Source organism: Stegodyphus dumicola, chromosome 3 (assembly GCF_044657685.1).
Source record: "Stegodyphus dumicola isolate Sdum_Otavi_A_Nest chromosome 3, ASM4465768v1".
Classification (NCBI taxonomy): domain Eukaryota; kingdom Metazoa; phylum Arthropoda; class Arachnida; order Araneae; family Eresidae; genus Stegodyphus; species Stegodyphus dumicola.
The window spans coordinates 132,577,576-132,605,192 of NC_140770.1; the positions used below are offsets into that span (position 1 = coordinate 132,577,576).

The window sequence follows — 27,617 nt, forward strand, 5'->3', positions numbered from 1 at the left end:
CCGCGCATTATGGTGAATTGACCGAGGTCTCTTCACCACGCTGTCCACCGTAGGGTCATAATTACCGAGTTCTCTTAGCGTGTGCACTGGAGAATTATCCATTTTTTTCGACGAAGTTGTGCGCCTCCATGAGGATTTGTTCAGGAATGAGCTTTGTTTTCAAGTCTGCATGAATGATTCTATTTCGTACAAACCAGGGAGCTTTAGTTTTGGCTCTTAAAATTTTGTTTTGAAGGACTTCTACTTTTCTCCTATCCGTCTTATTGGCAATTACCCACACTGGGGCGGCGTAGAGCATAACTGGCTTAATCATAATGAGCTAGATCATGCGTTTAGCTTTTAAGCTCAATTTAGATTTTCTACCTATAACAGTATAAAGCGACATGAAAACTCCGTTTGCTTTATTTACATGGTTGGTTACGTGCTCTTTGAAGGTGAGCCTATCATCTAGGGTAACTCCCAAGTACTTTGCGGACGAGCAAACTGGAATCACATCATTCTCTATCTTGATATCCGTGTTCGTAGTGACATTTCTTCTGTAGCGATGGAATTGGGCAATTTTACATTTCGCGGTATTAATTTTAATTCTCCAAAGTTGACACCAAGCAGCTACTATACTGATGTGAAACTGTAGGTTAGTAAGAGCAAGTTGGTGGTTTTTAGATTCCGATAAAATCACCGTGTCGTCTGCATATTTCAAGGTTTTAGCATTCAGTGGGTTGGGTAAATCATTAACGAAAATGTTGAATAATTTTGCGCCAATAACAGACCCTTGCGTGACGCCGCTGGCAATGATTTTCCTTTCGGAAAAAGAGTCTGCAACTCTCACCTGGAAGGTTCTTCTTTTTAGGTATGAGATGATTAACTTCACATGGCTGACCGGGAAAAGAAAGTTATTTAGCTTGTAAATCAGTCCTTCGTGCCAGACCTTGTCGAAGGCCTTCTCAAGGTCTATGAAGCATGCTGCCACACCAGTCTTGTGGAAAAAAGCTCTCGTGATAAACTCAACGATGTTTAGTACTTACTGGGTTGTACTGTGGTGTTTCCGGAAACCAAATTGGGCCGGGTCTATCAGATCCAATCTTTCTAGATGGTCTATAATTCTGTTGTTTAAAGCTTTCTCAAATATTTTTCCGATAGCCGGAAGAAGGCTAATAGGACGATAACTGTCTGCAAGTGAGGGGTTTTCCCCGGCTTCAGTATAGTGATAATAATCGGTAATAACTCGTCCTGATGCAAGCATTAAAGATGTTTATAAGTAGCACTATACACCTTGGAGGGAGGGCCTTCAGAGCACGATTGCTGATCCCGTCAAACCCGTGAGCTTTCTTGGTATTGATATGTTTAATGATAGTATGGACTTCTTTCGGGGAGATGAATTTTATATAATCCGTATTATCCCTGTTTTTGAGTTTGAACCGCAAATGAACAAGATAGGTTCATTTGCGATTTTGCAGCTGAAGATGGTGGTTCGGTAAAACCATCGAAACTAGTCCTGTGAAAATTTTGTAAATATAACGCTGATTTTTGTTGTTTGACTTCTGAATTAGTATTTATTCGGCGTGTTATTGTGTCTTAATTATGTTAACGATATTTTGAACCTCCTCTTCGTGCTGGGGGTTCTACTACGAATTAAGAGGTTTTCCTCCTTTTTCTAAGATTTTAAAATCGCGCGCGAGAACTTTCTAGTACTTTCTCGAAATTAAAAAGAGATATTTATTAAATGTTAAATGCAGGCGCTCTTGTATTTTCAATTTTCCGGCTTAGGTTTCTTTTAATATTCGGCACGCGCTGCACTGCGCGGGAAATAAAACCATTTAATTTGTAATTGAACTAACATTAGCTATTTGAATACCAAATCCATAACATTATATATGTAAAAATATATTGTGATGATTGCTGCAAAATTGTAACCGGCTTCAAATAAAAAACATCGCATTCGGTTGTACACCTTTACTCAACATCTAATAAATTTATATGAGTGTAAAAGTTTAAGGAAAGAAAAGAGGAATTTATAAAAGTTATCGTAGGCGAAAAAATTCTCACACGGATACAGACACCTCTATAAAAGTTGTAAAAACGTACTGTGAGAACAATATTTGTTGCTTATTCGCTGAAAACTTATAATTGAAATTTTTGGCCAATACATCACCTTCTTTACCAATCTATGTAGGTTGGCTTAAGGTAAAAAACACTTTGTATACATCGTAGCTTTCGATTTTAATTAAACCCGTCAAAACGAAGAACACTTTTTATAAGAGAAAAAACACTCCTTCTATTGTTACAAAGGCGTAATCCGCGAAAATTTCATGGTTTGTCAAATATGGGATTATTTAAAAATATTTTGCAGAAAACAATTCCTAAGACAGACAGTTCTTAAAATCTTAATCATTCTAAGCTCATCCACAAATATTAACATTCAGCTTGAAATAAAAAAAATGGACTAAATTTTACCTTTCTAAATATGGAATTAAAAAATACTAATAGTTACCTCAAAAACTAGTTTTTGGGAGTTCAAATCTTTGCACAGAAATACAATTAAATATTTTTACTACTGAGTAAAATTTGTTTTCTGAATTTAAAAGTATAAAAATAGGTAAATATTTTAAATTATTAAAATATAGTCATGAATTACTTTAGAAAATTTTGCATTCTATAGAAACTATGAAACTTTCTTTCAAGATATCCAAATAAAAATTAAAAACATACACATTTCATTGTTATGTATAAACTAACATTAATATTTTTGTAGCTCAATTACCAACTGAGCAATAGCAATACAGGTTTAACGATATTCGCCTGAATAAATCTCATGACAGGACAGACAATTTGCAACCATGCCTCCTCTAGGATTCGAACCTGGGCTCTTCGGTATCGCACTCGACTGGCACTATACCGTAAACTGTTACTTATATATTGAAAGAAGGAGCTTTCCTGACATTTATCCGACCACTATATTTTGTTCGTATCTCGCTCGATTTTTTAAAATTCCATTCGAAATTCTTCTCCAAAATCACACCCCCACGAAGAAGTTTCAAGGTAAATAGAAATAATTCTTCTATACTTTGTTTCAAAATATCTATGTAAAACAAAGGTAAAGTTTGCTGGAGTGATGCCATTTTTCCACTCGATTAACGGTTAACATTCAAGTGTGTATTTCCCGAAATATTTTATTTTCGCTCAGTACAGTAATTTCAGATGAATAGTTCAAACGTGAGCAGGCACTTCTCGAAGTGATTAATCCTTTTTGAAATTTATATCGCTCTTTCACAGCCCAATTTCTTTTCGAAAGTCCACTAAAGTTTCCACTCTGTGCATATTCGATTTGTTTCTGGAAACTCTTTAAGCAAATAAATGGAAAGAAAACTATGGCTATAAAATGCGTTCATATCAAAAGAAGAAAAAAAAAGAAAAGTATCTATGTTCTTTCCGTCAATAAAGATTATTTGACTGGAATTTTAATGAGAGTTGAAAAGATGTCTTTGAAAGTTTCTCGCGAAATCGAAGAAATAGGTAAATACTAGTAGTAGCTTTAAAAAGTTTCTTAGTTTTGCATATGCATATTATCATAAAATCTTAGTACCATTACTTAGGTATTATAGATATAAAAAATTTAGGTTCGTTATACAATTCGAATTTTGTCAATAAATTTCGGAAGGTATTTTCGTTTGAGAGTTGTTCTAGAATTGCTGAAATTATTCCGAAAATAATCTAAATGAACCAAAGGACACTTTTAAAAAGTGAATACTGCACAAAATATTTTATGATTGGTAACAAAATTTAGATGTAAACATTCGATATAAAAGAAGCTCAACAATCCAGCGAATGACGCTTGAGTGATGACGCCAAGAGTGAAGAGACTAAATCGGTCTACATAAAGTCGTTCATAAATCCATCAAATCGGCCTAAAGTAAGTCGGTCAAAAATCAGATGCAATATTGACAAATTCCTTCAACTGATATGGTGTTACCTAATATGAATTTATAGAAACAGACGAAATTATTAATTAAGAATATTATTTAAATATTTTCCGGCCTTTGCGTGAAGTAACTCTGGTAAGATAACTCATGGATTTACATAGGTGTGCAGAACACAATGCACTTATTGTGATAGTTCTATATCTTCCTTTCTACTGAGCCAAATGACGAAATGCAAATTGTGTTTTCCACGTATCTAAAGCGCGACTTAGGATATATATTAGATTTATATATAGCATTGTTCTAACATAGGTATTTTGACACAAAATCGGACTTGTACTAAAATGAAATGCGTTCTCCACCAATGTCATTAAGACTTCTGTTATTGAATTATTAGACTCTGTTGGAGGCTACGGTAACTAGTTATTTTGATTAAACAGGTATCTTGTTTCCTTTTTCTTACTATAAATCTTCTCTCGGCATTTTCCATAAAAAGGCAAATTAATTAAATTTTAAATAAGCCTAAGGCTCTTAAATCTTTCAGAGAGTGCCTTACAGCATAGACTGGGCGTCAATCTGTTTAATGTTTTTACGCTTGAAATATAACTTGGTGGCACAAGTTTCTACTAGCTACGGTTTCTTCGTGAAGACGTAAGAGGAAACAAGTCTTAAATTAGGAGTGTTAGTTTTGTACTTTGTGTTTTATTCAAATTGATCGAGTGTTTTGGTTACCGCTAGCTAGCTGCGTTTAGTTTCTGGTAAACACTTTGTTTATGTAATCGTTAGATCGGTTAGTCAATAGTTTTACCTTTAAACGTTTAGTTTTGTTGCCCTTTTTGAACAAAACGTCTTTCAGCAGGCTTCTGCTGTTACTCTAACTTGAATTAACTTTTTAAAGTGCTAAGCATAATTATGAATTGGAACGTATAAACTAATTAAAATTTAATTGTAAAAAATAACACTTGATGGTATTGCAGATTAAAAAAAATGATTAGTTATTCTCATAGAAATTCTTTTACTACTTATTTCGCAATTTTATATTCTGATCATTTCCCATTCACGTCAAATCAATTTCCAGAATTTATTTTTTTTCTCCTTAGGTAAAACAGAGACTTTAGCAGTCTTTGCCAGCTTTGCCGTAAATAATTACCAATCGAACATTATTCCTTTTTCGACGAATTCCACTCCATTTGTCCATTAACGTATGAAAGTATAATATATTTAGCAGTTTTTTGTTGGCAGAAAAGAAAAGTAGGTTAATATAGTTCTTTCTTAAATAATGCATCCGTATGAATCTGAGTTAAAATGACTTGTTCTTGATGGATGCTACTTACAAATTTGCCGATTGTTTAGGTTAATATAAAGTAAACGGTCTTCTGTCAATCGTCTCCCTAAAATGATTACTGCATAAAATAAGCAATACTTCGGACAGCATAAATAAATATTGGTTTAATAATGTTGTTCTATAAGACGGTTATTCTTTAATTTATAAAAATTTATGATAAGAATTGCTATCGAATATTCCATTTGCTTCTTATATGCATTTAATTCGAAATCTGAATAATTACACCAATTGTGGATATCTTTGTGATTCTATGACATGTTGATATTATTTTATCCTTAAATAGCCGATTCTAAAATGCTACTAATTAGTTAATTTCAGTATCTTCTGATAATATCCTACCCATAAAATTACCCATTATTATTATCCGATGTACGGAGAGCACAAGCAAACGGTCAATGCTACCTATCGTAAAATAAGCAACGTTCTCTTTCATAAAATAAACAGAGAAAGGAGAAGTTGCTTTCTAGAAAGATCAGAGGTATGCCTCTATTAAGGAAAAAGAAAACTAACAAGCTGCCGAACTACTTTGTTTGATTGAAGAAGGAATTCATTCGCGACTTCGAAGCAAGTACTTATTTTTTCATTTTATTCTATGGCGGATTAGAGGTCATCTTATTTTTCGTTTTGCTTCATTTAAGAATATTAAACAATTGCTAATATGTAGGTTAATTCACTTGATGGCTAATAACTGAGTAAATATTTTAAAATTAGGCAAATAAATTTATCTATAACTGATCACTCAAAAAAATACTTGCAGACTTATTCGTGTATTATTCTAATTATCAATTCATTTTCGATGACGAATTCACTAGAATGAGACTGATAAAGTTTACCATTAAAGAAGTAATGGATAGCAGAAGATGAAGAGACTCTTCCGTTTTCAAAGAATCAATGTCTTATTCTGAGAATTTACCAGCTTAAGGAAAGAATTAGGTTTTTTACTCTTGCAATCTGTATTTCATTTTAAATATAGCATTGAAATCAATGTAGTAAATATTTTATTGCATGCATCTTGAAAATAAACATGTATATTAAAAAATTTTAACTTTCATATTATAAATTTTCAATGTCGAATATTACTATAATTCAAGAACGAGTATCTTTGCAGGGGTAAATTACACACCGTATCTACAAAATAACTTAAGCGATCCTTCGTCTCGCAACCGTTAGTCATAGGCATATACTTCCAACTAAAGATATATTTATGTGACGCAGAGCCAAAGAATATGTACTGTTAAGAACGAAAACTTCTGCACAGCAGGAGTGACTCCGTCCCAATGTAGAGGGAAACAGCTGCGCATGCGCGAAATATCTGTTGCCAATCTCGAAGCCGGCTTCGAAGTTCGAAGGTTACATTTATCAAGAGTTCATAAAACGAATATGGTTTCAAATTTATTTAAACGTTAAAGGAAATGAAAATATTTTTTCGCGCAAGTAAACTAATTAATAAATTAGTTATTTTGATAAAAAAATGTACGAAAATTCGAGTTTAAATTACCGCGAAAAGTTAAAGAAGAAACGATTTGTCAACGAACGTTTCTTCTTAACCTGTTCCTCAATTTCTTGTACACATCGCGGATAGGGAAATTCTCGCCGCCAGGTTCCGTCGCCAAATTCCTTTTCGCGAATTTTTCCCTCCACATTCTAGCGGCATAATAGCAAACTGGTTCACATTACGTTTATGGAACCTTTCCTTCTTTGCAAAGACGTTCTTTGACAGGGCCAACTAGACGGGAGAGTTGTTGGAGACTCTGACTACCGTAGGGCCTGGGTTCGAATTTCAAAGAAGGCATGGATGTATATTGTCTGCACCTTTATAGGAGGCAACGGTGGCCCATCTATTAGGTGCCTCCAGCGAGATGTATGCTGAACCTGTTATATAAAGTCGTTGGGTGCTTAGTAGAGTGGTCACTGTGTCCGACCTTAGTAGTGTTCGCTATTGGAAAGAAATATATGACGTAGATTACTCATACTTTGAAATCACGAAATCTAATTACTTATGCATTTCTACGCTACCTATATATATGTTAAGGTAAATTTTATACTCACTGCAAAAAGTAAATCAGAAAACGTGTGACCCCGGTAAGACAAAAATCGACCAAGATAGTTATTATAAAGTTTTTTTTATTATTATTTTCCAATGGCAGATTGTGAACAATTATAAATGTAACCCAGCCCATTAATCTATACAATGCCATATGCGGTGGTCTCTTTATTATGGAGGCACCCAATAGGTGGGCCACCATCGCCTGTCCTATGAAGGGACGGACAGTTAAAACCATGCTTTCTCCAATATTCGAAACCAGGCCCTTCGGTTTCGCAGTCAGCTTCCCTGACCACTATACCGACTGCACGGCCTTATTTTAAAGTTGGCTATCATGTAAATTGAAAACTGATTGTCTGTACTTAAAATGCTACTAAAAGTTTGTTATTAAAAATAAAAATGTCAATTTACAGAACCGTTTCTGATGTCAACAGATTAAGCCGCGAGCATATATACACAGAATTTTATGAAAAGTATTGATCAGTGTAAAAGTTTTTCACAAAAGTAAATTTCATTCATAGAATGTTACGGAGTTCGTGTTCTAGAAAACTTCAGTACTGGTCTATAGACACTTAGCAGCATTATAGCATTATTTGCATAAATTAAAAATGAAAATAATATCCAGTTCTCTTTTTTTTTTCTTTTTGCACGATTATAGCATAATGATCATAAAATAATAAAACTTCAAGAGGGTATTTATAGCATATCTTAGCATTTGAAACTTATACATTACTCGCGTAAAATTCTTTCGGCTTACCAACTGTAAAAATATTATAATTAAAAAATGTTAGAAATTAATAAATCACAAGAAATTACCAGAGATTGGCGTTTAGGAGGAAACAATCAACCTCAGATTGTTTTAACCGATGTCTCATAGCTAATTAAAAATGATGTCCAAAATCCCATATTTAATTATATTTAAATACCTTTGTCAGCTATTGCTGTACGAGAGTTAAATGTTTCGAGCTTTATTTTTTATGTTGATTGTAATACACTGCTGGCCATCGTAAATGCAACACCCTGAAGGAAGCATGCAAATAACATGAAATTTATAACATGCATAATTCATGTTATGAAATTTATAACATGCATTGCAATTTATAACATGCAAATTTATAACATGAGGTGAGATATGCAAATGATTAGAATTTCAGGGCAGACGCACATATTGCTCGCATGTGGCGCCACTTCAAAGCGCTATTTAAGGCTTGGAGTTTTCGACGACTTCAAGTTCGGCAATTTTGTTTTTCTTGTGTTTTTTTTTTCAAAAAAAAAAAAAAAAAACGATTAACTATGCATCGTAGTAAACAGCGATCATCGTTTGATTCAGTATCCGAGTTCGACAGAGGAAGGATAGTGACCCACCGAGAGTGTGGATTATCTTTCAGGGAAATCGGAAATCATGTTGGACGAAATTAAACAACTGTAATGCGGATATGTGACCGTTGGATGAATGAGGGTACGACGACTGACGTGTTCGATCGCATTCTCATAAGTGCACCCCTTCACGTGATGACGGGAACATTGTGCGCATGGCAGTGACGGATCGCTCAGTCACATCACGAACCACAGCACATCACATACAGTCTGTAACGCATCATCCAGTGTCTGCGCGAACCAATCGACGCCGTTTACCGCAGAGTGGTCTGTCCGCAAGACGTCCATTGCTTCGTTTAACCTCGATGCAGAACAACAGACGTCTCTGCCGCCAGTGCTATGAAAGAAGGATGCAGATGGCAGAATGCAATGAAATTGTCTTTACTGACGAGTCAACCTTCTGTCTGCAAGACCACGATGGTCGGATTCGAGTCTGGAGACACCGTGGAGAGAGGATGCTGAACAGCTGCGTTATGCACCGCCACGCTGGTCCTGCACCATGTATTATGGTATGGGGCGGTATTGGATATCTCTCTCGCACTCCTCTAATATGCATTGCCGATACTTCAAACAGCTCCGATGTGTTGGAGCCAGTTGTCCTTCCTTAACTTCAGGGCTTGGCACAGCCATATTTCAACAGGATAATGTGCGATCACACGTGGCACGCATTGTCCATAGGTTCTTCGTCAATCGCTAGATTAAACTGCTTCCCTGGCCGGCTCGCTGTCCGGATCTTTCGCCGATAGAAAACATGTGGTCCATGGTTGCTGAACGATTGACCCAGATTACATCCCAATCTACCACACCAGATCAACTTTGGCGACGTGTGGCAGCTCCAACAATCTCGGCAACTCTGGCTACTGATTTTGGAAGGAACAACACTTCAAAGAATTCTATAACTTTAACTACTTGATACTTGGTCAATATATTATCTAGTAAATAAATTTTGTTGTGATATCTCTTGTCTTTCTTGGTGTTGCAATTTGGGTGGCCAACAGTGCATTTGTTACATAAAAGTATAGAAACCAGAGGAGAGTATAAAAAGTTAGATTTTGTTATTTTTAGAAACTGTTCTGCATTTTAAATGTAAAAGTGCTAAAAAATTATGGCTTATTTTTAAAAAATGGATTTACTTAAAATTGCCACTCTTAAATTTGTATTTTGTTATTCAAAAACAAGTATCTTTACAGCGTAAATTATACACTGTGTCTATAAAACTTTTTATGCGATCCTTAGTTTTGCAAGCATCAGTCGTAGACATACACTTCGAACTAAAAAATAGGTTTAAATGACGCAAATTATTCATGTTTTAGCATTTCTAAGTGTTAAAAACACCAGTTTCGTAAAAATTACGAAATGTAACTATTCAAGAATGAATATCTTTACAGAGGTAAATTATGCACCGTGTCTACAAAAGTTTTTATGCAATCTTTTGTCTTTTTGTTTTGCAACTATTAGTCGTGGACATATACTTCCAACTAAAAAAAGTTTTAAATGGCGCAAATTATATATGCTTCGGCATTGTTAAGTATTAAAAAGTCAGTTTTGTAAAAATTGCAGAATGAAATTATTTACGGATTTCTCCACTTCCTATTTATATGCTATGGTAAATTTTATACCCATTGCAAAAAGTAAAAGAAAAAAAGTACTGTATGACAAAAATTGACCAAGATATTTAGTTTTAAAAATTACCAATCAATATAATTTCTTTTGCAACTCCACTTCATTTATTTAATATCGCCTAGAAACAGCGTATTTAGCAGTCTTTTGTTTGCGGAAAAGAAATGTAAGTTAATCCTGTTCCATTTTAAGAACAGTAAAGTAATGTACTGTTGGATCGGTTGGTACCCTGGTGGCGGATCGGGGAATGCCTCCGTAGATTTATCCTTGGGTGGTAGGAGGGAAATTAAATACCTCCCGCGGACCAACGGGTAGAAGTCCAACCTCTTTGAGGCTCTGGCAGCTTCTTTTTCTATGAATTGTGCAATTTTATAATAATGAGTTAAAAGGATTTATTATTGATGGAAGCTAATTACGTACTTTGCTTCGTTGAAAATATTTTGGTAGGTAGGAATTTAATATATTTATTAGTTAAAAAGATTATTTTACTTCCATTTCCTTTTTACGTCTTCTCAATTCTTTTCTTCTTGTCAAATTTGTATTTATACTATATTCTACTACTGTTTATTGTTAACAATTATCTATAAGTAATTTCCTGAATATTCTTTCATCTTAACCACTTTCTTGAAGGCACAGAATTATAATATGCACGATAATTCTGAGTAATCAGATTACAGAAAAATGAAAAAACAGTAATGCTATCGTATTATAATTCCTTTAGCTGAGACGTTAAAATGTTAGACTTTTTTTTCTTTTATTTGGTTTCAAATGTATCTAATGTAATATCATTTTACTGATAAAATGGAAATAAAAAAAATTAAAAATGAGCTGGATATTTTTACTATCAAAAGTTTTACGCAGAAGTCCACATTTTTATATTCGAAGTAGATGAATAGAATAAATATTAATCTCCCGCATAAAACATTAAAATTTTCATTTCTCGTATCAAAGGATTTCGTAATTTAATTTCGAACTCACGCTTGAATATATTATCAAGTTAGTAAATCTCATTTTTATATTATTTAATTTAATATGTAGTATTGCATAAACCTGGTCGGAATACTGATAATATTATGCAATATATGTTTTTACAAATATTATTATCATTGATAAATTCAACATAATAAAGTAAGTCGCGTTTACATTTAATCAGTAAAGAATATATGTTTAAATATTGCATACTTATATACCTAAATAATATATGTTTTATTGTGACTTGCATTTTAGATTTATTTACACTTTTCCTTTCATTTATATTGATACAATGCGATCTTAAATTTACTTTGTTTCAGAGTTTTAAACAAACCGTTTTAGATGAACTAGCATTATTTATTGATAATAATAACTTATGAATCGCGTATTAAAGAAATTAAACTACATCTTTCATAATTATATTTACCTAAGTTTCGTAATTTATTATATAATTATCTTTTAAAGGGACAGGTGAATGGGAATATACTCTAAAACCCATTTTTCAATCTAACATAATAATTTTTAATGTATTTATCTTTAGACAAACTAAAAAATCACCGATATTGTGTCTCCGAGAATCTTTTTATCTGATATTTTTATCTCGTCACGATAAAGTTTGCAAGTTACTTATTTCGTTTTAACCTAAGATCGAATAATTTATGTCAGTGTTCATAAAACGTACCGCAAGATGCGTAACATTTAATTTTTTCCTGCCCTACCTTCCATTGCTCTAGATTATGCTTCAGAACGATTTGAAAACGTTTCGTGTGACTTGGCCATTGAATTTATCGGAGTTTGTGAAGTCTAGACTGAGATTCTCTGTTTTTGTTCGTTTTATTTATGCATCTAATATTTAATGCTTTAGTTAAGTTACTTTTATAAGTCCCATGTTGTACATTTGTGGTGCACGGGGAGATTGTATGTGTTAAAAAATTTATTCCACATAATACATACTATGCAGAAATCTCGTGAAATCGAAACATTTTTCCTCATAGGTACTATATTTAATTACAGTGAAATGATAAATTGCTCAACATTAATATTTGATTATTTTAATCCATTTCAAAGGTGCATCTGGTATGCAATTTGAAGCTGATTGGTTGACGTTTACAATCATGGAAACAAAATCATTAATTTATGCATGCATATAAATTTTCTAACCTGGCGTTCATCCAGTAATAAACAATGGGATTGTAACAAGAATTGGACATTGCCAGCCAATAGATGGCTAGGTAAACGTGCTGTATGTGATCAGAAACCAGAGTTTCTTGGTGATGGTAGACGTAGAGGAAGTATATGTGGTAGGGCAGCCAGCATACGCCAAATAATACTACGATTGCGACCAGCATGTGCACTACCTGCAAAAAGAACAAAGTTACCATTATTTTAAATACATTTTTTAAATCTTGTTAAATTCAGTTTAAAAAATAAGTGATTGTTGCAATTTGAAATTATATGTGAGATTTAATTTTCATTTCAGATAATTGATCCTTATGTTCAGTTTGATATTCTGAAATTTGGAAAAACACATGAACTGGAATACTTAAATTAACAATTAATACCTTCAGCAATGTTTAAGTCTCAAATCGTTTGAGCAACTTCACACGTCTTAAGAGGCTTAGACTAAACCTTTTGTACTTCTCAATAGTAAATAAATTAGATTCTCTCAAATTTTAGTTGTAGGAAATTTCATGGTTTCATGTTATTTTAAAATGCATTCAATCAATTATTCACTTTAACATTTTGTGTTTACCGGCTGACTATATATAATGATTCATACGACAAGCAATCGAGAATAACTGCTTAACTTTAAGGTACTAAAATAAGTTATTCGTACTTACAATGCACTTTGAAATGTATCTTCCCCAGCAAAATTAAATTTAGTTCCATATACTGTTGCGAAATTATACAAGGGGCGGTATTTAAAGTTGCCCATTAAAAAGGAGAAGAAATATTGCAGATAGCAATAAACGCAACTGAACACACCCAAAGAAGTCAGGGCCTTGGATTTACAAGACAGGTCTAACGTTTTGGATACAACATTGCTAGAAATATCCTTCATGACAGCTAATTTGTTTTCATCTCTCAGATTTTAAATCTTAGAGGTAAGTCCTATGGAGTCATATGGAGTAGGGATATGAATGGATACATGGAGAAGGAAACGTGAAAAATGAGCAGTGTCCTCTCCCGAATTCGAACTCCAAACCTTCCACCTGCTAGCGGGACACGAAGCTACCAGTTACACTACGAAGTCACGCGATAAGGAAGGAGAAAATACTTAACTCCTCAAAAAAGTTGGATTTCTACTTCCACCCCAGGTTTGGCGTAGAGCCCGCCGTGGGGGAGAGTGGTCCGAAGGTCTCCATTCCTCTTCCCTACCATATATTACCTCCATATATTTGGAGTGCCTCCATTCCGCAAAGACACTATACATTTACAAACATCCATGCCTTCTCCAGGATTCGAACCCGATCGCTTATATACCGCAGTAGGCTCTCATAACCCCTATATCGTCTGGGTGGCACGAGAAAAGGAACAAGAATTAATTGAAATTATTTGCCTTTATGAAGTCGTTTTCATTTGCTAAATTACATATTGAAGTTGTAATAAGCAAAAGTATTGAATTATTTTTATGACTAAATTACTCTTTTGGGATTCTAAAATAATACATATATATATATATATATATATATATATATATAACCTGCCCTAAATTTTTAAAAATTACACTAGTTATTCTTAGGTGAAGTTTAAAAAGGGAATATATAAGCAATAAAACTATTTCCACTGTCTAATATTTCTGCGAAGAAACAGAATTAGCGCATTTTTTTAAACAAAGCGAGTATTTCCAATTTTGTAATTTTTTTTAACATCAGTATAATGCTTATAAAAGCTTTAAATATATAATTCTAAATTTGTTCAAAATATTTCAGACTACCGATTCTTTAAATATATTTCAGTATAATATTGCACCAACTGTTATACGAATATTAAAAAAGCGAAATTAAATGCTTCAAACATTTTGCAGTTTTAAGTAACAGAGGATCAAAGTCCATATTTTATCTGCTTTTAATTAAGCCAAACAACGCCTTATCTGCTTAAGTGGAGGGATGCCTTTATGGTAAGGATTTTATAGACATAATTCCTTTATACCCATGTTATATATTTGGAAATTTATGAAAATTTATGCAGCTGGCTAAAAAGTCGGGATTCAAATCCCGACCAAATTACAAGTGTTCAATAGTTTGAGAAATCTTCAATTCATAAATGTTGTATAAGAATGGATTGCTTTGGCATGGTATTACCTATAGATGAAACCAGGCGAGAAAAATATGGAAATTATGTTCAGGAAGAGGAGTCTAAAAGCAGTCATTGTATAGCTCTGTTATTTGAAAAATCATATGTACTCGTATTTTTTCAGAATTATACTCTAAATGTCACCAATTGATTGAATTGAAAATTATATCTTGAAACAGTTTTTTTTCCTAAAAACATTTCTTTTGTGCTAACAATTTAAATACATGAAAGGTGAATAACAAAACTTCGACAAAATTAATAAGCATGATAGGATGCAGAAAAACAAGCATTTTTAATTACAAAATGCATGTTTCCTAACAAAGTGTTCGAGAAATTTCCGGCAGCGACGCCAAAGTGATTCGCTAGACTTCCAGCTAAGACGTATAAGCCTTCGAATTCGTGCCCGTTGTCATTTTTACTACATATTTCAAAAGGAATTGCTCCACTGTTCCACTGGGTATGTATGTCACGTAAGAAGCTGCCAGGGCAAACGTTAAAGAAGCCCAATACAATGAAACGAAGTCCAGTGTATTCCATTTTATAGGGTCAGCGAAACCAGCATATTACAAGAACAAGACTGTATCTAAATATTTTTCTAAATGACGCGTACCAGAACAAAAAATCTTTGCTCAATTCGAGTGGAATTGCAAAAAAAGCGTATTTGTTAGCGTTTTTAGATACAGGGCTGCAAAGCGTGCCAGGGCATCATATGCCACAGAGGAATTAGCGACCATTCTGAATGCAGGATTCGAGTATTCTCCCATGGTATAAGTAGGGCTCATTCGATGGTGCTGTGCCAAACTACAAACGAACGACTACATCTTCATCATACATAAAAAGGTGAAGCCTTCATATCTTTAGATTATTAGCGTAGTATCAAATTTGCTACTAGCTCCTTCAGCAGAAGTGCAAAGGAATTTTTCTACAAATAATCCAATTTACTAACGAATACTCATCAGGAAATTAGACACGAAAGAAGTTTGAAGGATCATATTTGTCATATGTGAGTACAAGTATAGGTAGAAGTGAGAAGGCTACTAAAAATTCACCATTGGTTGTCGATCCTTCTTGAGGCTCTGGTAACCATTCTTCCATGAAATTCATGGCCAGGACAGTAACATCTTCTCGTAGAGAATTATATATATATCTCGCCTCCCTTTTACCATTACTAATTTTCCTGTTTCTTAATTTATATTTTAATAACTTATTCTGCGATGCCAATCGCAAATCTTTAAAAAAATAACGATCAGGCAATGCTGAGGTTTTAATGTAAAGTCATTTTTTGATTCTTGAAAGCAGTCCTTCAATTGACAATCACACTCCCATCACTGGAAATATTTTATATTCATGATTTTCCATACGTTTTATAGATTTTAAAATATTCTAACTACGTGCTTAAGAACTCGCGCAAATTTGAATTCGGTAAGTAGAAAGTTAAAACTTCTTTGGAGTTACTTTCAGAAACATATATTAATGCGTTTATTAGTGCCGCGTCAAAAGAAATTTCTCATTCGACCAGTTTTAGTATTAGTTGCATAAATGATACTATAAATAGCAATTTAGTACTTTTAAGCGTATTACTCAATGCAAAATACTTTACGATGTCTTTCATAAAATATGCAAGTGCGATTGTACAGTGCTTCTAGATATAGCTATAACCTGCTCTGAAATATTTGTTCCAGGAATTTATCTGAGGCTACCTTTTATGAAATAGAATAAAGTATTATCGCAGAGAAATGAAATCAATAATATATACCGAAATGTATAACGACTAAAGTTAGTAGTTGTCACGTGCATAACTTTTATATAAAACATCTGCCGTATGCTGTTTACATATTTATTAAACTAATATAAAACTTTGAGTATTTATAAAAGTACCAGAATTATAAATGATAGATATTTGTAAGTCAGAATGAACTTAAAAAAAGTGATACACGATTATCAGTAAAAATATATTTTACGTTTTTGTATTGCGATATCATAAGCAAAGAACAACGAATTAAAGACAAGCAAATATCTTCCAAAAAGATACTTATACAGCAGCTGCGTTTTTCAAATAGAAATAATTATTAATAAAAGTATAACCAGTAAATAAACGTAGAAAAGAAGATAGACGAATCCTCACATATTTGATATATTTACTTTGAATTTTATAATAAATTAGAATGTGCAGAATTACATTCATCATCTGCTAATCTAGTACATTTACATATCAACCATGATTTTGAAAATCGAGAGTTTTAAAATGCATCGAACATATAAACTTTGAAATTCGAAGACAAAGTGCATCAGACTAAAAAGTAAATTCGAGGGTATTACATTAAATTTAAAATATACCTTCGGTCTGCATAATGCGTAAATCGTTCTGTGTAGATGTAAAATGACTATAGCTTCATTTCTAAGGCAAAACCTGCAAGAACAGATTATGAAAATTTCATGCTGGATAAGAAACATTACTTGCTTTTTTAGCGCTAGAAGTGATAAAGGATGTTCCAAAATATATGTAAGATTTGGTTTGTTACATTTGGTTCATTTGTGCAATAAAGTGTTTCCAGCAAAAAAAAAAAAAAAAAAAAAAAAAAAAAAAAAAAAAAGACAGTGTCACAGATGAGAGTTCAGGGTTATTAAAAATGGAGCGCTACTCTAAAGAACAAAACATTTTCATTATTGAGCGATATTTTTAAAATAATGAAGGTTTGGCAGCTGTAGTTCGCAATTTTCACGCAACATTTAGTGGCAATATTGATTAACTTTTATAAGGTATTTTCTTCCTCTTTCCAGCATACGTTTGTGACGTAACGGTAGTACACTCGAAGCGTATTCCAGAGGTCGAGGTTTCGAGTCCCGGCGAGGGCAGTGCACATTTTTCACGTCTCCGAATTCAAAAATATAAGTAAGTAAATAAATAAATCCTAATGACTCTACAAGTATGCTCAGAACTAAAAGGTTGGGGAGAATAATTCGTCACCACCAGGATTTGGCGATTGAGTCTCTTAATCCTCATTCACCTTTTAAAAAGGGAGTACATATAATCAAGGAAGTTTCTTCCTATATTTATGGTATTTAAGGTATTTTCTATCTTCTTCCAGTATTCCTTCATGGTGTAACGGTAGCATACTCTGCACGTATTCGGGAGCTTCAGGTTCGAGTCCCGACGAGGGAATTCCTCATTTTTCATGTCTCCTGCCTCGAAATAACTCTACAGTGTAATCATTTATGATGAGATTAATTAAAACATTTAGGAAGACAGGATGAATTAGCGATCTCAATAATTGTGCCTGCCTTTCAACACAAACCATCGAAGAAGTTAATGACAGTGTTCCTTAGTAACCAGAAAAATCAATTAGGAAACACCATAGTCAAGAATTGGATATTTCTGGAAGTTCTCTGCAGTTTATTCTCACGAAAGATTTGCATAAAATCATCTTCAGCTTTGAGGCTCATTCCCATCTTTAAGGCTTGGTTAATCGGCAAAGTTATCGTATTTGGTGTTCAGAAAAAACACCAGTGATTGTTAAGAAAAAAATAATGCATCCAGAACGTGTTATTGTCTGGTCTGGAGATCATCATGCTTCTTAAAATACGGCTGGTCAGGCAACAGCAATTGATGTTACTTCGCTATCACAACAGCAAATACTCAATACTACAATTACAATAAAGCCCAAATTACTGATTAGCCAATATTTTGTGCTTAAATTATAGATGTGAACGACATTTAGTTTCAACAAGACACTGCTACATGTCATATAACACGAAAACCAATTCAATGAAAAATTGCAATGAAAGAGTGCGTATATATAACAGCAAAGTTCTGGGGTCTATTTACTCAATATTCTATTCCATACATGAGCCTATACTGTATACTTTATGAATAGATAAAAATGCACAATTTGTAATTATAAACCTATGTGTTCTTTAAAAATTACTTCTTGCGTCAATTTTAAAACGAACTTTCTTACCTTTCTTAGTCTTTATTCTTTTTGGCAGTTTCACTTTTCAAATTTTATCACTTAGTGTTAACTCCATGTATTATTTTTAAGTAAATAATGTAGTGCATATATATATATATATATATATATATGTGTGTGTGTGTGTGTGTGTGTGTGTGTAAGATAGAAAGTATGGAAGCAAACTTCTAAACTTAATTGTGTATAACTTCTTTTAGTTTTATTTAATTTGGGGACTTCGTCTCGCTGTCTTAGAAATATCCCACTGTGTCATTCAAATTAATCATGCGATTTTACGTAACGCTTAATCCAGACACCTCGTGCCCAATCAAAATAATTGTAAGCTGAAACTTTTGCCTCCCTTCCTTCTTCGTTTGCATTACTACTGTGACACTCTCTTTTTTCGCTTAAGCTTTCATTCTGTTAAGACGCTTTGCTGCAATCATCTATATGTTGCTATGATAGCTTCTACCGGTATAAGTATCAAAATTGTGAATGTTCTGGAAGTAGGCACGACTGGAGTGCCAAGTGAACTGTGGCCACAAAATGTGAATTAAAATAAATAGTTGAATTTAATCCGAGTCGAGTTGGACGCTTTAAGTATCAAGTATCTACGCTATAAGTACTTCTACGCTACGTCATAGAGTCCTTATATCAATTCATCCAAAATTACGTTAATAATGTTATAGTATTTTTAACTTTTACCTAAAATTTTTCAAAAACTACCAAAAGGTACCCTACAAATTAACCATAACACTAAAATACTCTTACCACAGAAAAAAAATACTAGTAACGATAAAGTTGAAAAATTTTGCGTTGTGTTTCTTCCGGATTAACCCTTAAATCAATTTGAGTAAAAGACTGGTAAAAATCATGAACACACAAAATAAATTTAACCATTGAATGATCTAGAAAAACTTATTTATTTAACTATTAAAGCTAATGACAGATATATCCATTAGTTAAAAAAATCTAAATATATTCAACAAAAGTGGTACTATTGTTTTTACACATCCAACATTTCTGAGTAATTATTTTTTTCTTTTTATTTATAACATCCTTGTAATTACTATTAAATTTGATATTGCAAAAACTGGTAAAACATACCAAAAACATTATGCTATAAATTTAAGAACAGTACCCTCCCCGGGGAGCAAAATAATAAAATAAATAAATTTAACAAGTTACACTTTCCACTTCACACCTAATTGCTCAATCCAAAAATAATATTTCATAATATTGCATTCAATACCATCATTTAAACACTATTAAAGCTAATTTTTAACCTCTATTTTTTGATTAATTAAATATGGTTTTACCGGATAAAGATATGTAGTGACACCTTTACACTTTTACAAACAGGTTCGTACTTAGAGGAGCAAGAATGCTCTAATACAGGCACTATTACTAATCAACCTCACCAATGAGTAATACAAAGAAAAATTCAATTAAATAATTCCTGAAGAACTTCTTTCTCAAAACTATTAAGTTAAGTTACCATGATTTTCATAAGGCTATAATTCTTTATTAAATTTAATGCCTTTATTTAATCGATATACCAAGGAAAAATATGATTTCTATAGAGTTAGGATAATATTATCACTTACAACAATTTAGGTTCAACAAATTAAATTAATTCAATCTTTTTTTTTTGACTGCAGAAATCTATAATACTTGACTAACCAAGTATAAAACAAAAAAGAAATGAGAACATATCTGTAATTGAGTAGAAGGCAAGACAACCCCAAAACAAATGTCCATTGAAGCTCATGAGGACTGCTGCTGTTGAAAGGAGAAAAAAAAATGTTCGTCGAATGTATGGAGTCATTGAATTTCTTGTAAATATTGCAGTTCCGGATGGGGAGAATACGAGGATATTTATGAAGAACTAAGAGGATTAAACGGCCAAATCAGTTGATCAGTCCCGGATACGAGAATTATGATGAACAAATTCTTCAGACAATTTCGGACATCCTCAGAGGGAAACGACGAGGCAACATCTAGGAGATCTCAGGAACATTGGTGGTAAAATTTTTTATTTTCAATTCAGAGTGTAGCGGCAATCAGACGGTTAAGAACTAGGAGCACTCATCACTTTTTTTCATAGATCGTGTAAGGATTTAATTTTTTTCACACATGAAAGAAAATAAATTGAAGAAGGAAAATTTTGAATTATTGAAGAGACAAGATGCCAAACCTACGGCCCGTGCTCAAGGCGCTTAGCCAAGGGGCCCGTAGGTCCCACGGGAGTTCCATCCATTTTCTCGGCGGAATCGGCTGCCGCCTCGGACCGCATCAGAAAGCAAATCAAGAAAGCAAAAGACGTGTCAAAAAAGTGTGCTCGTCCCCCAAAACAACCCGTTAAAAGGGAGGACGCTGGACTGCCAAGTTGGCACAACCCACTCTTCGCCAAAAGTTAAAATAGCTGCAACAACAGCATTCCCTCATGTTAGCAAACTCGCCAAATCCACCACTTTGAAACCTCAACGGAAATTCTATGTCGCCAAACCCTCGCCAAAATAACCACGCATTGTGGAAGGGGAAACCTGGAATTTCAACAACCCTGCAAGCAGTCCCAACGAAAGAACGCTGAAACTAGCAAAAAGTGACTTCTACCGGAAAAGGGCATTTCTTCCCCCATAACAGAAATCAGAATGCACAACGGAAAAAATCTACTAATTAAAGCTCATAACTGAAATGCAATTAAAGTTAGAAAAACGAAAGTTATGTCAAATTAAAGAGCTAATTTTTCTGCAACTAATGATATTAAATACTAAGAAATCAAATTAATTTTTGACATGAAAAACTGAGTTTATTACGTGAAAAGTTCACCTAAATCCATTGTTTGCGTGTACAGGATTGAAGACGCAGTTCGCGTAAACTCGGAAAGCCGAAATATATTACCCTAGAATTAATAAGCCAAAAAGAATATAACCACTTGTGTAGCTCAAATTTTGAATAGTTACTAATTAAAATTTTGATTTTTATGAATCAATTAAATTAAATTCGCTACACAACATCCCTCCTATGACCGGTAAAAATTTTTTTGGCAAAGCCAAAAAAATTTTAGGACCCACAGACAATGGAAAAAGTTTAAATAACGAACCCATTAAGAAAAAAATCAAATAGACCTTGGTACCCGGTTAAGTGCCAAAAACATAATCAACTCAAAACTAGTTGTCACGGAGAGCAGTGATAAAAAAATTAAAATTCAATTACAAAGCACAAAGTTTAACCAATTAAATTAAAAAATCTAATTCCAACTCGAATACTCAATTAACAGCAGCAGGAGTGAAGTGTCACAAAAAGTCCATTTGCAAAACAAGTTAACATAAGTACATAAACCAAAAAAAAATCACAAGTGAGTGAAAAATTACACCTTAACAAATCAGTCAACCAACAGTGACAAAAAAAAATCCTAAAAAAATTACACACTGAACTGAACCAGAAGTTGAAACAAACGGAGAACACTCCCAGGAACGGAAAAGAGAAACTTGACCAACAAAAAATATTAAGCCAAAAGAAACTAGCGCGCGTCTAGAAACAAAAGGAAAAAATAAAATTTAGATAATCTTACTGGAAACGAGGAAATTAAAAATCAGGCCAGCCGAAAAAATCCTTAAAAACAGAACACTATTGTGTAAAGAACTCGAAACCGAAACTAAAAGAAATTCACACAAATGCAGACAACTCCTAGACCAAACCAGTTGTAAAATATGGAAGAAAAACCTTTAACTATTCTTTCAAGAAAACAAAACTACCACGCTTCAAAAAAAATAAAATTCATAAACAATTCAAGCTCAAACCAAAAAAAAAAAAAAATCAAATTCTGAAAATAGCCAAAATGAATCCAACGAAACAGAACTGAAGCAGGTTACACACAGAATTTACACGTAAACAAGAAGGTGTCCAACAAAAGGGTTTGCCACAATTTTTAAAGAAAACAATGCTGCACCAAGGTTCTCAAAGTCTAGCTCCTGGAGAGTAGTTAAGAAGATGAAGAGTATGCATTGCACTCTAGGTAGCAATCGTAAGCATGACTACTTCACATCAAAACTACAAAACTGCTGGCACAAACTGCAACAGCAAACAAGAGGGAAGTGTTTACACAAAAACAATCAAACTTCTCAAAATCATATTCTCAAAATCCACAAATCTCACAAAACCCAATTCTATACGTCTTCTTAACTCACTTCAAACAAAACTCCTTGAAATACACTAAGCCTCAAGAGCAATCACAAATGTTTCAGTAACCACACAGTATAACCAGAAACCAGAAAAGAAAAGTTTTTGAAAGACAATCCCAATGTATTCACAAAGAAATAAAATAATGAATATTGGATAAAATATATGCCGATTCTTCTTATTCTAGAGTAAAAGAAAAGGTCAAACAATTTCACATAGACTAATAAAATACTGTTTTATTCCAGAAAGAAATTTTGATTGATAGAGGAATAAAATCTAAGAATTTGTAGAAAGATTGGATCTATCAGAAATAAATCGTTTGTGTGTTTTTCATGAATATCTTACATGAATCGTAATGAATATTGGATAAAATATATGCCGATTCTTCTTATTCTAGAGTAAAAGAAAAGGTCAAACAATTTCACATAGACTAATAAAATACTGTTTTATTCCAGAAAGAAATTTTGATTGATAGAGGAATAAATCTAAGAATTTAGTAGAAAGATTGGATCTATCAGAAATAAATCGTTTGTGTGTTTTTCATGAATATCTTACATGAATAAAATCTCTGCACCTGGGGTAATTGGATTTTTTCCATCAGTTTGCAAACAGCAATATGCCAGTATCTGTGCAAATGAAAAACTGCAACGGAGGTTTAAAGAGATTATTCAGCTCCTCTTTTACAGCTAGATCTAGCTTCAAATGTTTATTGTCTGCTCTCCAAACAGACCTTCGTGCGAAGAAAATTTATAATGATGAAGGTGTGAAAATTGCAGTGTTGGAAGATTTCTAGAAAACATTCCTCAGATTACGTTTTCAGGAGCACAGACAGCTCGCGAAATAATGCAAACGTGTATCCAGGTACTATGATATCACAATAAAATATAAACTATTAAATTGTTCTCTATTTTTAGACGTATATCAGGCTGGAAACTATGTAAAAGCTGGTGTCTATATCCCAAACATAAGAATGCAAGAAATTACGGATATTTTTAAGCTGTAGTAATGGTTATTTGCGAAAACTGGCAAGGATTAAGCTTTAACGAACATTTTAAAAATGCTATAAGTATGTAAAGTAATATCGAATTATTGTATAATAGTATATGAATATGATAAAATAAGTTAAACGTTGGAAAGAAAATGACATAGATTTTACAACAGTAATTTCTGTAAATTAAAAAATTCCGAAATACGAAGCTTTAAAACAATTTTGTAACTGGAAGTATATGCTTCGGACAGCGGTTGCGAAAATAAAGGCTGGGAAATGACTTTTGTGGAAACAATGCGTATGTCAATTCATTGTTTACCTGAATCTGGAGCAAAGACACCAAACAATCTTTTAATCATCTGCGTCATGAACGTAGATTTTGGGAGAGAGTCACCCTTGAAAAATTTCAATTATTATCTGAAATACTTAACGACTTAACTATATATTTTACGAACATACATTAACAAATCACTCACGTTACACATTTCGGCAGTTATTCCCAGAGAAAGTAATTTAATAATTTATTATATAAAGTTGAATTTTAACTAATTTTTATGCGTTCAATTTTGTGAATGTTATCGATGGGTGAAAAATGAATGTTTAAGAGGTAATACGGCTGTGAAAGTTATCTTAATCTGATTGCAAAGGTAAATATAATGATTTTATACCAGCCGATTACTCAACGAAAATATTAACAGAAAAATTAGATTTTTAAAGTACTTTATGAGTCATTATAGTTGTTGAATTTTAATTTGGAGTTATTTTGAGAGTTTTAACGCAGTGTAAACTTGGTTCCTCATGAAAAGAGAAATACAAGTTAAGTTAAACGTAAACTTTAATAGGTGCTTTCGTTGAGCTTAACAAAACAGGATATGTAAATTTATGACATGTGAGGAATAAATATAACAATAAAAGATGAATAACTGATGATTAACGTGACTGGTTCAAGCATAATTTGTACTCAGCATAATTTTACTAATTAGTATTCAAGCATAATTTTCAATCCTATGCAAGTGAAAAAAGACCCTAATTTATTCCCATTAGAGCCGGGGGAAATTACGCAGTTCACAGTCCTTCAAAGAACTTTTGAACATATCGGAAGATTACTTTCATTCCGTAGCACTGCGCGGGATTAATTCTTTTATACACTAATAAAACACCACATCAGAATGAAGAAAAATTTGTTTCCCTTTCCGCAGCTTTATAATGCTGTTGAATTCCGTTACACAACGCAGGATTTGAAGAGGTGGTTGATTAATTTTTTCCATTGCAGTTTGGAATACAGGAAAGCTTGCGGTAATTTATAACTGTGATAGTTCAGTGCAGATGACTTAAGGATAAGATACATGAAGATTATTATCAGATACTCGTGGTTGGAGTAGACGGTCCTAGGACGGTGGTAGAAGATGCATTCCCATTGCGTTCGAGACAGATAACTTGTCAGATTTGATATATAATAATAATAATAATAACGTCCAAAAAGAGAATTTAGTGGAACCATTCGCTAGAGGATATAGGATCATGGCTAGAGGTGGCTGTATTCTAGAAAACTGGAAATTGTGGACATAGTGGTGGCGTCTTTCTAGATGCAACTTTTGAAGACTCACTAAACCCTTCATAATTAGAACATATCTTAAATGCTTGTTGATTATTCGGACAATCTTATGGCATGACCCAGCACAATAGCGACAGTCTACACCCAACAGTTTTAATTATGACGCATTACATTTTATATAACGAATAGAACCAGGTAAGTAAGACACGATCTTCAGCTAACAAGCGCATACAGCAAGAGAGAGTGCGTACATCGTGGCCGGAGTATTCATAATCTCTAAGCACTTTGTTTTAATCCTGCACAACGTTTGAGCAAGAGTTTTGCCAAAGGGTTATTGCGGGAAAAATACAAATGCCTTGAAGGGCCTCTATTTACAGTTGAAAACAGAAATTTAAAAGACTATTGACAATTAATTATATATAGATTGTATATTTTATATGTATGTAAAATATACAATTGGTTTTATATATATATGTGTGTATGTACCCTGCTAAAAATGCCCCGTAGAAACCCATAAATTTTTTTTTACGGGGAATTGGCCTACGGGTACCCGTACAGCTCTGTGGGTACCCGTAGGCCAAATCCCCGTAAAAACCCACAGACAGAAACCCGTACAACTGTACGGGTACCCGTAGGCCAAATCCCCGTAAAAACCCATAGAAAGAAACCCGTACGGTTGTACGGGTACCCGTAGGCCAAATCCCCGTAAAAACCCATAGAAAGAAACCCGTACGGTTGTACGGGTACCCGTAGGCCAAATCCCCGTAAAAACCCATAGAAAGAAACCTGTACGGTTGTACGGGTAGCCATAGGCCGAATACCCGTAAAAACCCATAGAAAGAAACCTGCACGGCTGTATAGGTACCTGTAGGCGAAATACCTGTAAAAAACCTGTAAACAGAAACCCGTACGACTGTACGATTACGAGTAGGCCAAATCTCTGTAGAACTGTAGGCACTATAAACAAAATCCCAGTAAAAACCCATAGCCAAAAATCAAAACTTTATATGCATATCCATCCATTGGCCAAATTTCAAATAAAAAAATGGATATTCCGTAGGTCTATGCCTTGTAAAAACCAGTAAACAAAAGCATGTACACCTATACAGGCACCCATACGCCAAATCCTGTAAAAACCACTACACAAAAATCCACAGACCAATAAAGGTACCTCTTGGAAAAATCGCTGCACAAAACCCATAAACAGAACCAATAGCATTATACCATAGTGGAGTATCAATACATAGAATCGTACATAGAAGAGGGTATCCATATACAGAATCCCTATAAAAAACAATACACAAAAATAGAACTGTAAATCAAATTTCCATAAAAACATAAACCAGCAGAAGTACATAATTAGCACTGATGAAATGTACAGAACTAAATTGCGGAGAAAGCATGTAAAGTAATTTTAAATAAAACTCAATGCGAATAAATAAAAATTTTAAAATATCTAGAAGCCTACGAGCCCGTCCTTCTTAATGCACGTCAATATCTATAAACATATTACAAAATATTTGTATAAATTCTCTTTACAAAATTTTAAACTACCTTTATATAATTCTGAAAATAAAATGAATAGAAAGATAATAACCAAAGTCATGATTCACAACCATCAAATGATATATGTACATATATATATGTAAGAAAAATAAGGAATATGCAAAAGATTAAATTAGCAGCGTAAAATTAATTTTCCTTCTCTATTCTAAAAACAGTAATCTTTCTGCACTGCATCATTTGGAGATTAATTCATGTCATATGACTCTTACATAATTTGATGTTCTAAAAGAAACTAAAACTCAAACAGCCAATAGTAATTTTACAACAGTATTAACTATCAAAGACGAGTAAAAATGCATCGAGAACCAAAATTAACTCGGTCTGAATTAAGATTTCACCATTTATGTAACGCATTTGCTTTTTACGCTTTGTATTAGCTGGATTGCAGTCTGTCTGCTCCTTGTTTCTTACTACACATTTATCAAAAATGTTAATTTTTGGAATAGGCATAAATAATGTGCCAACTTGTTTGTGGCTGCAACATATTTGCTGAAAGAAAAGTTGAATTAAATCTACCTCGACTGCCAAATTTCTTATTCATTGTGGATTGGAGTTTCAACATTTCTAATTCATCAAAATTCTTGCTGTTCATTACGGATTCAGCTGCTTGTATTCGACTACAGAATCTATTACATATATATATAATATCATTTCATTTGATGGTTGCGAATCATTACTTTGACTGTATATATATTATTGATTTCATTATAAATATATACATATAGTACTGTACCTCACTGCATATATTTGTATTTCAGTTCTTTAATTGGGAAATTAAACAATTGTATTTAATCACATCAGCTT

The 27,617-nt window shown here is 33.2% G+C and overlaps 1 protein-coding gene and 1 long non-coding RNA gene across 2 annotated transcripts in view; one reads left to right on the forward strand and one right to left on the reverse strand.

Annotated features, from left to right (window-relative positions):
- The window catches only part of LOC118195023 (tachykinin-like peptides receptor 86C), a 447,592-nt gene that overhangs the window by 17,488 nt on the left and 402,487 nt on the right, over positions 1 to 27,617 (reverse strand). The window contains exon 4 of the mRNA XM_085813325.1: positions 12,437 to 12,633. Coding sequence (XP_085669451.1) covers positions 12,437 to 12,633 — 197 coding nt within the window. The remainder of the gene's footprint in view (positions 1 to 12,436; positions 12,634 to 27,617) is intronic.
- LOC146998087 (uncharacterized) overlaps positions 10,611 to 27,617 on the forward strand; it is a 150,735-nt gene continuing 133,728 nt past the window's right edge. Inside the window, exon 1 of the long non-coding RNA XR_015040269.1 lies at positions 10,611 to 10,746. This is a non-coding gene — a long non-coding RNA (uncharacterized LOC146998087). The remainder of the gene's footprint in view (positions 10,747 to 27,617) is intronic.